Raw genomic sequence first — 15,672 nt, 5'->3', positions numbered from 1 at the left:
AATATTTTTCAGGTCTAAACATAGGTATAGAGTGCAGCAGCATTACTTACATTCATAGCAGGGCAGAAATTAGCTCTATCATTCTCATTATTGTAGTTGTATCCCTCAATGCCATCATCTACACCATTGCTTTCACGCGCCTGTCTTTTAACCTGTAAAAAATGTAAAAGAAAATTAATTGAGAATAAAAAGAGAACACAAATTGAATAGAAAATACCTAAATCTTTCTTTTCCTGTAACTGTACAAGTATACATATTAACTAAAAAGTAGCTTTGGGAGCTAGGTAAGTTAGATGGTTGAATCCCATTACATAAAGCGGTCTCAATGTGCTGAGAATTTAGTACAGTTATGTCAGAGTAAAGGAAACTATCTGACTTGCTTAGCACCCTGATGCATAGCTACTTTGTTAAGTTATTAGTTAAAATTACTATCAAGTTGGTGTAGTATCTTCTGAATGAAAGCTACGGATCTGGAGGTTGTGGGTATAAGAATTGCACATTCATTGTATTCTTCAGGGCAGAATTTTTATGGTGTGATTTCTGTCAGATTGAAATCTTAGGAAAGACATAATTGATATTACTACTCACCATAAAAGATGGTTTCAGGAAAAGTTTGAACAAATTATCTGGGTCATAATGCAAGTCATTCGGTAGTGTCGTCGATGTCTTGCTGTTTTTTTCTAATGTAACTTTAGACAAAGTAGTTGCAGCCTGAAAGAACAAACATTAGAAAAGTTATATTTTATCCCAATGGCCTCGATTTCAAATTGCAATGGACATATATAACGTATACATTACGTTATATGTCAAAGTCAGTTCTGTAAAATCATTTAAAATATTGTTCACCAACACCAACACAGTTCAAATGTGCATGTCTTTGATAACAGAATCTAAAGTGGTCACCTGGACCTAGAATCAAAGGTTACATGACTTGACAAAAAAAAATGTCCAAACCAAACTCTACATATGCAAATAATACCTCCATTAATATTCAATCATATTTTTTGTTTAGACCAGTTTGTAACCAATGTAGAGTCAGTTGACTATTTATCTTTTTAAGAATTATTTTGATTGTATAAAAATGAAACAAAGAAATAAATGACGTGACTGATAGCATGTTTTTGCATGTTAACTGTAAGAAGCAACTTAATGAACCTGTCATGTGTATAGCTTTGTCTACACTATCAAACTTTATGTGACAAAAAAATGTGATGTACCCATATATGGACATGATGATGTCATTACCATATTTGGGTATTTCACTACCATGTTTGAGAACATCACACTTTTTTCAAAGTTTGATAGTATAGACAGAGCTTAAGCTATATATAATTACCTTGGATTTTGAGAAAGACTTTTTAAAGTCAATTTCCTTATCATAATCCAAAACGAATGCAGGTTTTTTAACCTTCGCATTGTCATCTTTCTTTTCATTATGTTCTACAAATATAAATACATGCAAAATATTTTTTATTGAAGCCATCAAAATCATTTGAGAGGTACATGTATTTCCCCTTGCCTTAATAAACAATGTACATATTGTGAACAAATGGTGATGTCTGCATATATAAATTACAGTATTTTAGAATATCATTCTATAATACAGGCACTTCATTGCTAAATTATCTCTCTTTTAATGGCAATATATCTTTTTTAAATAATGTTGCCATCTATGAATTTATATTTTATTTTGTATATAGTCATGAATTTTAATGTTGAAATTGAGTTATGTAATTTGATACTGTATATTTTTGCGTTGTTTTTTGGGCTTTTTGCGTTGTTTTTTGGGCTTTTCGTCAACTGTACTACTGCAGTGCCGCAGTTAGAGGATCCTTTTTAAAGTTTTCTTGCCACTAGCGAGGCACCATAACCTTCGCAATATAAGAAATGCCATTCCAATAATTGTGAAATCAAACTTGCGATGTTTGCAGCATTATTGCATCATCGGTTCCCACTTGTGATTATGCAATACCGCACCTTGCATCAATACGTCATTGCGTTGCATGGCTAGTGGGAACCACGCTTAAATAAAGTTCAATAAATAAACCATTAAATCTTGAAAATGATTACCTTTAGAAAAAGGTTTAACCTTCCAATGTTGAGGTCCAGCCCAGGTTGTGAACATACTAGGCTTGAAGTAGGAGTATTCCCCAGGTTGTAGTGCTAACTCAAGACTTAGGTTATCCTTGCTGCCCATAGCCATCCTGGTATAAGAAACAACTCTTGGTCATTTATTTAATTTTTTTCAGTTATATGTTCTTGTATAATATGATAAAGAATAATATGATGAACATGACATCACATGTGTATTACTTCTGTATATTACCACAATGGTGAATCTCTTACCCATCACGTTTCTCTGTAATCACTTGATATTCTATGGTATCACCTATATATCCACCACTAGCATCGTCGTCATCGCTATAATCCCCATCATTTAAATGGTCTGGTCCATAATCATCAATAGGAGTATCTTCTTCAATTGGTTCTGGTACAGCATGTATATCAAACGCTTTCTCTTCTTGTGCCATTTTGGAAAATGCTTCACTAAAATTGTCCTTAAATATATAAGTAAACAAAAACATATTCAACTAACAGTAGTTAAATTTGTATACAAATTTCCTTGTTTGTTTAATACTAATAATAATAATACTAATTTAATATTGTTATTATTTATTTATACTGGACGACCACTTCAGTCAAAGATTGGTCTCCCAGACGGCCCAGTTATTTATGATCAAAGGCTGTGATGTACTAGTATACCGGGGTAAACCCCTACTTGTCTCGAAAAATGTACTAGGTTCTTTAAAGTGCACATGAGCTAGATATGTACACTGGACCTATGGTTTTTAGTCCTTATCCGAGAAGACTTGTTCTACCACCAGAACCATGGAGCAAGTAAGCCTCGATGTTATGGCTATGTAATTACGGTTCCACTGTCTTAACCGCTCGGCCACTCACTCACTAAAAAACGCATCTAATATCACTGAATGAATCATCACATGAATAAATCATTTCAGATAATAATGGTAGTATGTCTGTCTATAATAATCCTGATATAAAATCTCGGTTGGGCCAGCTATTTTCTCATTTGTACAAATGTACCTAATCACCGTTGATAAATTAATGTTTGTACTGTATGTATACATACCTCACCATTTTCACTCCAATTTGTAAACTCAAAGTCTAAAAATGCTGGGCAGATTTGAAGTGACGAGAATTGAGCACAGTTATAGTGACCTGAAGAAAACAAAATTAATAAAAAACTTTTTAAATAATATTTAATAAGGGACGAAGAAAGAAATATGGGATAATGGACCAGACTAGCTTGTGAGAGGCATGCAATATTAAGTGTATCCTAAGGCATTTTGGGATGGCATGAGCGCGATAAAGAGAATAGGGGATTGTCTGCTGATAATTGTAGGCACTACACTGTGGCTGATGTAGTACTGTAGAGGGACTAACCTGAATTTCTTCAACACAGGAAAAACAGTAGGCCTACATTTACACATATGTACCTGACACATTCATGTACCTATACACATTCATGTACCTATACACATTCATGTACCGGACACATTCATGTACCTATACACATTCATGTACCTGACACACTCATGTACCTATACACATTCATGTACCTGACACATTCATATACATATACACATTCATGTACTTGACACATTCATGTACCTATACACATTTATATCGTGTACCTTTACACATTCATGTACTTTAACACATTTCATGTACATTAACACATTTCATGTACCTTACACATTATGTGCATTTACACATTCATGTACATTTGCACATTCCATGTACATTTACAAATTCATGTACCTTTACACATTTATGTGCATTTACACATTCATGTATATTTGCACATTTCATGTACCTTTACACATTTATGTGCATTTACACATTCATATACATTTGCACATTCCATGTACCTTTACACATTTATGTGCATTTACACATTCATGTACATTTGCACATTCATGTTCGTTTTCAAATTCATGTGTATTTTCACATTCATGTATATTTACACATTCATGTACCTTTGATTTCTGTTAAATCAACCTGTTGATCCTGTCTGTATTGTACCTCTCCTGCCTGTTGTCCAATGCTGTCTATAATACAGGTAGAATCCAGCAACATCTCGCAGGTGTCATCGCGTACTGGTAGATGATTCAGCAGTAGACTAAATGTACCGCCTTCATCAAACGCTGCTGCTGTCTTTTGGAACAAGGGATCAACCTTGAAACGGGCAAAAAAGCCTATGATGTTAGTCACATGTAGTAATAAAAACAATTACAGTCAACAACAGGACACCTTTGGGATGGTCTAATATGTCAGGGAATTGGAAAATCAGGTATTCAGAATGTCTTTTAATGGTAGAAAAGAATTTGGGACCTTTATACTCTAGTAGCTAGATCAACTTTCGTATGCACTTTGAGGTCCAGAGAATTTGACTTCAGAAATTGGTTTAGGGTGGTCAAACAATCAATTTTGGCTTGGTTACACATTTAGAAAATGTGGCGAAAGGTCAAAAGGTCAGGGTGAAAGGTTATAACACCAAACACCAACATGTCCTTAAATCTCGACAACCACTGGTCACAGCAAGGTAATTTTGGTCTCAAATTGATCAGAAGGTATACATTTATATTCAGTCTAATGGGACATTTTAGCAAAAAATGACCGGAAATGCCATTTCTGACCTTTGACCCACAACCCAGGGCATGTATGTATCTCCGTAACTACTGGTCATAGACACTTGAATTTGGTCTTAAACTGTTCGAAATATAGATTTTGTTATTTGCTACACATTTTGAAAAATGTTACAAAAGGTCAAAGAGTCAGGGTCAAGGGTTATATGAAGAAATATAAATAGCTACTTGTATCTTGGCAACCACTGGTCGCAGCAAGTCAATGTTGGTCTCAAAATGTTCAGAAGGCATGCATTCATATTCAGTCTAATGGGGCATTTTAGTCAAAAATGATCAGAAATGCCCTTTCTGACCTTTGACCCACATACCAGGGCATCTTCATATCTCTGTAAGTACTGGTCGTAGAAACTTAAATTTGGTATCAAATTGTTGGAAATATACATTTTTACATTCATTCTAACAGAAAATTTGGTGAAAAGATGATCAGAAATACTATTAATTACTAATGTTTCAAACAAAAAACATAGGCCCTACCTCTACACAACTTATTCTTACAGGGCATCTTCATATCTCTGTAAGTACTGGTTGTAGAAACTTAAATTTGGTATAAAATTGTTCGAAATATACATATTTACATTCATTCTAATAGAAAATTTGGGTAAAAGATGACCAGAAATACTATTAATTACTAATGTTATTGTTTCAAACAAATAACATATCTCTACACAACTTATCCTTGGACAGTAATGTTTTGCAATAACTTATGCTTTAAATTGTTTCATTATACGATTTAAAACAAATCCTTTACTGTTTGTAATTGTATTTTTGCTTATAATAATGCTAGAAAGTATTTTTGAACCCCGAGGATGATCAAACATTTTTATAGAAACGTCGAGCCCAACAGAATTCTTTTCAGAATGCTAAAGTAACTTACCGAATTCATCCTAATAAACGCCCCGGGCATTTATTGTTCAGAAGGGTTTTTTCGTTTTTTATTGGTGTAATATGGTATGTACAGTATAATCAAATAAATACTACCTACAGCAGAAAAAAAAAATACAGCACAATTATTATCAAAAAGTGATACAAAAATGCTTGGTAAATTGTAGATTATGGTAGTCATTGAAATGTGTTGTGATACAATTATTAGTTGCGTGCAGCTCACTATGTCGGTCGGTTGGTCGGTAAACACTAACTAAAATTTGAGCACGCGTCTGCAGCCATGTATATGGCCTTCGCCAGTTTGGCTGTTATGTCACGTACGGCGCTCCATATGAGCCTCCTCGTGTGGTTGTTTTTACATACGAATGTTTACTGTTTGCTTTGTTAATAAAGTTACATTATTGTTATACCTCAAGTATCGGTTATTCAGTTGTATTATCTGTGTGAGTATTGTCTATATTATTACCAAGTTGGCGTGGTGGCAGCGTCGGGAGACGAAAATCCTACGCAACACATTTTACTGCCCACAAGAATATCGACTTACCGTCTACACAGGAGGCAGACCTAGGCCTAGCCCTATAACTATAGTACTTATACTGCCGTTATCGCACATCCACAGGCGAGCAACTGACCGGCGCATACTGCAGTCGCTGTAATTCTCCGTTCGTCAATAGAGGAATAACGTTTCACTCAGTACACTTTGTATAAACACCACAACAATGGCTGCATCCAATCGTGCCCCCAAGCAATGGTGCTTAGGTAAAAACGAAACAATAAACACATTTGAGAATTGGCGTCAAAACCTCATGTACACGTTAACATTAGACACTAAATTCGCCAATTTCCTGGTGGAAGGTTTCTCGTGGGGCAAGAAAACCAGAGCTTCCCCACTCCGAGGGTTCACTGATGACAATGGTTTTGAAGACAACGTAGCTAATGCTTTATCTGCACAACAGAAAGTAACCATGTTGGAACTAATGTTAGGTCAAATTGCTAACTATTGCCCTGTAATCTCAAGAAACACTATCGTAAAATCATCCACATCACTACCTTGCATCTGGCAATGCATACGATTACATTACGGGTTCCAATCTAGTGGGGCTCATTTCTTAGAGTTTGCTAACATTAGTCTGGGCCCAGATGAACGCCCAGAGGATCTATACCAACGTTTGCTAGCTTTCATTGATGACAATCTTCTTCAAGCAGACAGTGTTATAACTCACCACAATCAACCTATTACGGAAGACGAAGAACTCGCCCCTTCACTTGAAAACCTACTCACACTGACATGGCTACGCTTAGTTCACCCTTCACTTCCCCAACTCGTCAAACAGAGGTATGGCACAGAGCTTCGCTCACGTACACTGGCGTCCATCAAGCCTGAAATTTCACAAGCTATGACTTCCCTATTAGAAGAAATCAAAACTTCCGATGACACAAGAGTCATGCGTTCAGCGATTTTACCGTTTCAAAGACCAGCTTCTCTTCCTTCTCAACCACCGCGTTCCCGCTACCCACCTAAGACATTCAATACTCAGACATACAATAACAAACCAAATAAATGCTGCCCATTTTGTAAACAAGGTGGACGACCAGACCGCCACTTTCTCAGTGAGTGCAAGTTCCTTCCGGAACGCGACCGCCGCTACATGGCACGTGCCCGGGCCGCAAACATCTTCGACGATGACGACAGTTACTGCTATGAACAGGATTCCACCCGTGTCGAGGATCCCAACGACCCACCATCTGGTTCATCCTCAGCTCTTCGAATACAGGTACGTCAGTCGCCATATCTCGAAGCCTTTCACGGCTATAATACCGTACATATTACTATAGACAGCGGTGCTACTGGCAACATGATCCGTGAATCAACTGCACGTTTACTTGGCGTTCAGATTAAGCCCAGTAGTCAATCAGCACACCAAGCCGATGGATCTTCGCAGTTACAGGTTATGGGCGAGACAAACGTCACCTTTACACGTGACAATAAAGACTTGACTTTCAATGGCCTCGTCGTTAAGGACCTCGACGTTGAGCTACTCGCTGGTACACCGTTTATGGAACAGAATGATATTTCTATCCGCCCCGCTAAGCGTCAAGTAGTTATGGCCGATGGCACAACATACATCTATGGCTCCTTGCCTACCACTTTGTCCGAATGCCACTCGATCAGACGCGCTCATGTTCTCCGTGCTCCCTCAACACGCACTGTGATATGGCCAGGTAGTTACATTGAACTTTCACTCCCAAATGACCTCACCGACATAGACACTGTTGCTATTGAACCTCGCGTTGATGCACCAATCTCGAAAACATCTTTGCCATCTCATGTTTGGCCTGAACCACGTATCATATCGTGCGTTGCCGGACGAATTCGCATTCCTAACCTGTCAAACGAACCCAAAGTGCTTTCACGCAATGAACAGTTTTGCCAAGCTAGCCCTGTGTTTACACCTAACCTACCTGACACTTCATCATCCCCGATTAAACCACCAAAGCTTAGCACTACAACAGTTCACACTTGCTTCTCTGATAGCATTAAGCTGGATCCGGATAGCATTCTACCTCGCAACATACTCGAACAATTTACTAGCCTCCACAAGGAGTATGATGACATTTTCAACCCTTCCTTTAAAGGTTATAATGGTGCTGTAGGCCCGTTTGTTGCCACCGTAAATATGGGACCAGTCCAACCCCCACAACGCAAAGGTCGCCTTCCTCAGTATGCAAGAGACAAGCTCCTCGAACTACAACACAAGTTCGACGAACTCGAAACACTTGGAGTTTTTGCCCGTCCAGAAGATGTTGGAGTTGCTGTAGAATATCTCAATCCGTCATTCCTCGTGAAGAAACCCAACGGCGGTTCCAGATTAGTGACATCCTTTGCCGATGTCGGCAGGTACAGCAAACCACAACCGTCACTCATGCCTGACGTCGACTCCACTCTTCTTAAAATCGGACAGTGGAAATACATTATAACAACGGATCTTACCAACGCTTTCTACCAAATTCCACTTTCAAAACCGTCTATGAAATATTGCGGAATCGTCACTCCATTTCACGGTGTCAGGGTATATACCCGTTGCGCAATGGGCATGCCGGGGTCAGAAACCGCATTGGAAGAACTTCTAAGCAGAGTAGTGGGTGATTTTTTAGAAGAAGGTTCAGCTACAAAACTCGCTGATGATCTTTACTGCGGCGGTAATACAGTTGAAGAGGTCTTGAACGTATGGAGAAGAATCCTTCATGCACTATCCAACTCAGGACTACATTTATCCGCTACCAAAACCGTTATCTGTCCTAAGACTACTAACATTCTTGGGTGGATATGGAGCCAAGGGACACTCCGAGCTAGCTCTCATCGCATCTCAACATTATCTAGCTGCCCGAGACCAGTCACCGTGACCGGATTACGATCGTTCATTGGCGCATTTAAGATGCTATCTCGCGTTCTCCCGCGATGTGCACCTATTTTGTCACCTCTTGAAGCTGCTGTCGCTGGACGACAATCCCAAGAGAAGATAGACTGGTCTGACGAATTGCTCGCTAGTTTCGCAAGTGCGCAATCTATCCTCAACTCACCACACACGATTGCCATCCCACGAGCAAGTGACCAATTGTGGATTGTAACTGATGGCGCCGTCAAGAAATATGGCATAGCTTCCACCTTGTATGTCTCCCGTGACAGCAAACCATTACTCGCTGGTTTTTATAGCGCTAAACTACGCGGACGACAAATGACCTGGTTACCATGTGAAGTCGAAGCTCTTTCAATTGCCGCATCCACAAAACACTTTAGTCCATTTATCATACAATCCGCACATCAGGCACACATTTTGACAGACAGTAAGCCATGTGTCCAAGCCTACGAAAAGTTGTGCAGAGGTGAATTCTCTGTGAGTCCTCGGGTTTCAACCTTCTTATCCACTGTTAGCCGCTATCACGCATCTGTTCACCACCTCGCAGGTTCCGCAAATATGCCGTCCGACTTCGGGAGCAGGAACGCACAACCTTGTGACGCTCCTTCTTGCCAAATCTGCTCTTTTGTCCAACAAACCGAAGACTCTGTTGTTTTCCAAGTGAACATTAAAGACGTTATATCTGGCTCCACAAAGCTACCTTTCACTAGTCGTCCTGCCTGGCTGGCCATCCAGTCTGAATGTCCGGTCCTACGACGCACTCACGCTCACCTTTCTCAGGGTACTCGCCCCCACAAAAAAATCACAAACATTAAAGATGTCAAGCGCCTTCTACGATTTTCTACCATAGCCAAGGATGGTCTTTTGGTCGTTCGTAGGGATGAGCCACTCGCACCCGTACGCGAATGTATTGTTGTTCCTCGTGATGTCCTCGAGGGCCTTCTCACAGCACTTCATCTGCGTTTTGACCACCCTTCGTGCCATCAGCTTAAAACGATCGTTCGTAGATATTTCTTCGCTCTCGACATGGATGCCTCTGTGGAGCGTATCTCAGCAAGATGCTCTATTCCACATACCGTTATCCCGCAGTCCACCGGAGACCCACCCGATGCAGTTGGTACCACCTTCGCTGCTGATGTAATTAAGCGTGAACGACAACTTATTCTAGTGATGCGAGAGTGTGTAACATCATTTACAGTCGCGTGCATTATCGACAGCGAACGTCACGACAGTCTACGAGACGGTTTAATCCGCCTTTGTATTGAGCTCAGGCCTCTTGACGGCCCACACGCTGTAATTCGCACCGACCCTGCTCCTGGATTTGCTTCGTTGGTCAGCGATAAGTTGTTAGCGCACCACAGAATAATGATTGAGCTAGGAAGAACCAAAAACCCAAATAAGAATCCAATCGCCGAAAAGGCCGTACGTGAAGTAGAAGACGAACTTCTTACACAAGAACCCACTGGTGGATTAGTCACCCCAACTATGCTCAAAATTACTATGGCTTGCTTAAACTCTCGACTACGCTCATGTGGTCTCTCTTCTAGGGAGATGTGGACACAACGCGACCAGTTTACTAACGACCAAATTCCTCTGTCTGACAGTCAATTAATTATCTCACAGCACAAACGTCGTTTAGCCAATCATGCACATAGTGAAAGATCAAAGGCTCCAACGGGCCGTTTTCCAGCAAGCTCCGATATTGATGTTGGTGATCTTGTGTACGTCTTAGCCGATCGCAACAAGTCAAAGGCCCGTCATCGCTATCTCGTAACGTCGGTTGATAACACTTGGTGCAATATCCGCAAATTTATCGGTTCTCAGTTACGTAGTACGGCGTACAAAGTCAAGCGTACGGAATGCTACAAGGTTCCCTCGTCACCATCTCCTCGATCGCAACATTATTACCAAGAGGACTCGAACAGCGATGATGATTATCAAATTCCTGAGCCACCGCGTACAGAAATACCTATTGAGCTGTCAACCCCAGCCGATCACGCTTACCAGGTTGATCCATTGCCTGCTGGTACCGACTCAGAGTTCTTAACTCCTGCTGCTTCTGATGATGTCCGCCCTCTCACCGACCTTCATAAAGTCGTTATTCCACCACCAGTGATAGAACCCAGACGATCTACTCGCAGTCATCGCTTACCCACTCATCTTAACGATTTTGTACTTGACAAGTGATTCCTGATAAGTATTGTGGGGCAGAATAATCCCCAAGCTGGAGGGCAGTCTACCCGATGACAGCTCGTTTTTCAATTTTTTGTATATGATTCACAGTTTGTCCCGATTTGCCGTTTTTGTTGTTGACTTTGTTTTTTTTTGAGAAAAGGAAAAAAAAAAAAAAAAGGTAGTCACGCCAGTTTGGCTGTTATGTCACGTACGGCGCTCCATATGAGCCTCCTCGTGTGGTTGTTTTTACATACGAATGTTTACTGTTTGCTTTGTTAATAAAGTTACATTATTGTTATACCTCAAGTATCGGTTATTCAGTTGTATTATCTGTGTGAGTATTGTCTATATTATTACCAAGTTGGCGCTTGTTGTGTATATGCATGTGGCGGGGCGTTTAAATCGAAGGGAGGGGTGAGCGTTTATTTAAAATGTTTCTGTCTTTTAGAATAAAAGTGACACTGTCACAGGCTCCATTTAACGAATCCTCTCCAGGTGCCAGTATAATGATATAAAACAATGACACATCATTATCCTGAGACACTATATGAGACACGATTACACAATTTGTCATCTGTTTGTTTGTAACTACAATTTGTCAACAATCAACACTGTCTTTTGCATACAGTATATATATGCCAATACATAGTTTCAATATGTCCAGCTTTCCTGAAAACACCCTTGTGTACTGTAGTGTGTTGTAGTATGATTTTATCATGATACACTTCTGATGCTTTTATTGTCAATGCATTTAGTACTTTAAAAATAAAAAAACCTAAATTTCTAGTGGTATTGATAATAAATCTCCAGAAATATTGTTTTATTATGTACACTGGGAACAGACGTGTATAAATTATGTATAATTTGCCGGTGACATTCAAAAATATTATACAACAGTGTTATATACAGAATGATGACAATGAATTGGTCTATTATAGTTGTCTCAGATACCTTTTCAATATCATGATTGTACTTGCACCCGGATGAAGGAGGTTTAATCCAGTTATTCTTATTAAAATATTAATTGTGTTGTACTTTTAGTCGCGTCGCGACTCTACAGCTCACTATGTCGGTCGGTTGGTCGGTCGGTAAACACTCACTTGAGCACGCGACTGCAGCCATCTATATGGCCTTGTTTTATATCTAGGGTGTATTTATTTGATATACATATATTTTTACCATATTACATCAAAAACAAAAAAAAACGCCTCCACCGAATAAACATCCCTCCCCCTAAACACCCCTCTGAACAATAAATGTCCGGGGCGTTTATTCGGATAAATACGGTAAGTTACTTCTAGCATTCTGAAAAGAACTGTTGAGTTCGACGTTTCTATCAATACTTGATCGTCCTCGGGGGGGGTCAACAATATTTTCTAGCATTATAAAGCAAAAGTACAATTATAAACAGTAAAGGATTTGTTGTAATTCCTATAATGAAACCATTTAAAGCATCAGTTATTGCATACCATTTATATAAGACACACTCACGTCATATTGCGAATTTTGGACAAAAAGTGTTTTGAGAGCGCTTTTGATTTAAACATTAGCGCGAGCCTATCTTTACCGCTGAGAATTGTATTGAGAAAACCGAAGACTTCACGCGAGCGAGACAAACTGACTAAGAACATTATTACTATAGATTTTCACTTCATACACGCTTATTATTGAACAATAGTTAGTATAAATATCTGCTAGTTAATTAGAGACATTCGATGTTACTAAGAATACTAAAGAAATTACTTATAATACAAATTTAAAAGATTTATAACGATTCTAGTTTAGGTAACATTCGCCCATTAACAATGAAAACAAACAAATCCTGCGTAGGAAATCGCGGAACTCTAAAAACTTTGTTTTAATATCACGCTAAAATTGTTTCCGAATTTTTAAATACATATTTGTAAATATTATGTTAAATTTCAATATCTTTACTTTTAATCCTCAAAAAATCAAAATGTTGATATTTTTTAAAAGAATTTTATGATCATTTGAAATCGGGTATATTTACTATCGATCGCGCTCCGCCGGTGCCCGAGTAGGTGTGTACGCGTCGCTTTTGCAGGCTCTATTCCCAGTAGCGAGTTTCGGTCGCGCTAACATAAGCAATGTTTTCTACATTTACATGCATTAGGGGTAAATTATGTTTAATTGTTTTTACCGCATAACAAAATTCCCAAATTTATTTCTTTTCTTGCCTAACCGTTTCTGTCACCCTAAAATCAAATGCTTTAACTGCATAATTTTAAGTGACAATAACATACAAATAGGCCTACTATAATTTGATCACTTCTGCGCAATACTTTAAAGTTGTTGTATACAATTATTTTAAGAATATAAATAAAAACACACAGAAACTAATAAAATGGCAACTAATTAAAAAGTCAAACTCATTTATTTCATCAATTAAATATTTGAAAAAAATCAAATCAAGTAAGATACTGCTGTGTAGGCCTTAAGTATGATTACTGTATTTTTTGGTTATCCGCACTTGGCGGATAACCCCTTGTTATTGTCAGGATCTTTTTTTTTTTTTTTTTTTTTTTTTTTTTGGTTATCCGCAACTAGTAAGTTGCGGATAACCCATGTGATTGTAAATATCTTTTTTTTCATCTTCTTTGTTATTCTTCTTTCTTTCCCGGATTTTTGTGCGTCGCATATCCCCTATTGCTTGTAAACGTAACTTTGTATAACTTTGTCAAAAGATTGACCTGTAGCTGTAGATGTGCAAGAAACTTTGTTATATGACGTTAGAGTCGCGCAGCGTGAGTTACGCGCGATTTTATGAATTTAAATGATTGATCATAGATTATAAACCAAAAGTCATTTTTTATTGATACTTGGTGAAAATTTAAGTCATATCAAGGGCGAACTTTCTATGGATTAAAAATGGCATGTTTCACAAGAAGTTACGCGCGCACGCGCATTTAAAATTTCAAAAGGCGCAAAATTAATTTCTAATCAACTTTCTACGCTGATCATGACATTTTAAACATGTCAAAAATTCCCGCGCGCGCAAACAAATTTACGCGTATGGTGCGCACGGTGCATGAAAATCATGTTTTTTTCTCTTGAATTATGATTTTCCAGCCTTTCCTAGTCATTTTAAAAAAGATTGACATCATTTCAAATTAAAATGACGTCATACGAACACGTTGATTTAGACAATTTTCGTGCGTTTTAGTTTCAAGAAAGACAAAATATTGTCAAAATTATGCCTACTTTGAATCTATTATAGCTCCTCAGGATCAACCGTTACCCCCATTTTTTAAAATTTAATATGTAAGCAGATATGTTGTAGATATGAATTCATGCAGAATCTTTACCCCTCGGATGTTATGACGTCATCGTATGGCCACACAAATGTAAAATATTGGATTTTTTACTGTTTCGTTATTGCTCATTACATTAAATAGAGCGCATATCACTTATACGTATTCCATTTCCTCATATATTTTAATACTGTCTAGGTCAATCAACTATCTTTCGCATGAGTTTAAAATATTTTAATTTTTATGACGTCATCATGTCTAAAAATGTAAATAACGTGGGTCACTTATTTTTATCTTTACAGTAAATTTCAATCGGTTATAGCTCGTCAGAGTTATAAGTGATAATCATTATTAAAACGTTTTCTTGAAGCTATTGGATTGTAGATACGAATTCATGTGAATATTTTTTCAATCAGATGTTGTGACGTCATCATATGGCCAGTTGAATTCAAAAAGTCATATTTTCACCTCTTGCGTAAAAGTTCATTGCGTTTAAACGAGAGCGCATCTCACTTTTACGTTCCCAAAATTCTTCAAATTTGTTTTAATGTAATTATTTAGATAATTATCTTCTAAAGTGGTTATCTTTATATGTCAATTTGATGATGTCATCGTGTTAATAATTGGATTTAAAAGATGGGTCTCGTAATTCCGTCTATGCTACACTGTATATAACATATACAGTGTATTCTGTAAATACTGTACAACATCGGTACAATTCAGCACTGTAAAGATATTTATTTCATGTCATAGGATGGCATAATAATTGTCGAGGTTCATATAGTTTAAAGTATGTGCATGTTGCGTATGCGCGGATAACCCGAACTCGTCAAAGTGACGAGTTCAAATCTAGTTTTTCTATGTTATTCTTCTTTCTTTCCCAAAATTTTGTGTCACGTGTATCTCAAATTCTGATCAACATTACATCGTATAACTTTGTCAGAAGATTTACCTCTATCTGTAGAAGTGCAGGACAGCTCGTTTTTTTTCTTTAGAGTCGCGCAGCGTAAGCTACGCGCGATTTTATGAATTTTGCGTATTTAACATAGACTAAAAACCAAAAGTCATTTTGTAATGACACTTGGTGAACATTTAAGTCATATCAAGGGCAAACTTTCTATGGATTAAAAATGGCATGTTTGACATAAAGTTACGCGCGCACGCGCGTTTAAAATTTCAAATTGCGAAATATCC

The 15,672-nt window shown here is 38.1% G+C and overlaps 1 protein-coding gene across 3 annotated transcripts in view; it reads right to left on the bottom strand.

Annotated features, from left to right (window-relative positions):
- The window catches only part of LOC140046902 (condensin complex subunit 2-like), a 28,996-nt gene that overhangs the window by 4,379 nt on the left and 8,945 nt on the right, over positions 1-15,672 (bottom strand). For all 3 annotated transcript variants that reach the window (XM_072091649.1, XM_072091647.1, XM_072091648.1), the window contains exons 7-13: positions 4,062-4,260; positions 3,152-3,240; positions 2,347-2,558; positions 2,071-2,204; positions 1,337-1,440; positions 589-711; positions 51-152 (exon numbers count right to left, since the gene is read on the bottom strand). In XM_072091649.1, coding sequence (XP_071947750.1) covers positions 51-152; positions 589-711; positions 1,337-1,440; positions 2,071-2,204; positions 2,347-2,558; positions 3,152-3,240; positions 4,062-4,260 — 963 coding nt within the window. The remainder of the gene's footprint in view (positions 1-50; positions 153-588; positions 712-1,336; positions 1,441-2,070; positions 2,205-2,346; positions 2,559-3,151; positions 3,241-4,061; positions 4,261-15,672) is intronic.

This window comes from Antedon mediterranea, chromosome 4, assembly GCF_964355755.1.
Source record: "Antedon mediterranea chromosome 4, ecAntMedi1.1, whole genome shotgun sequence".
In the NCBI taxonomy this organism is placed as follows: Eukaryota; Metazoa; Echinodermata; class Crinoidea; order Comatulida; family Antedonidae; genus Antedon; species Antedon mediterranea.
The sequence above is the reverse complement of the archived record's forward strand: the minus strand, read 5'-3'. Positions and strand labels throughout refer to the sequence as shown.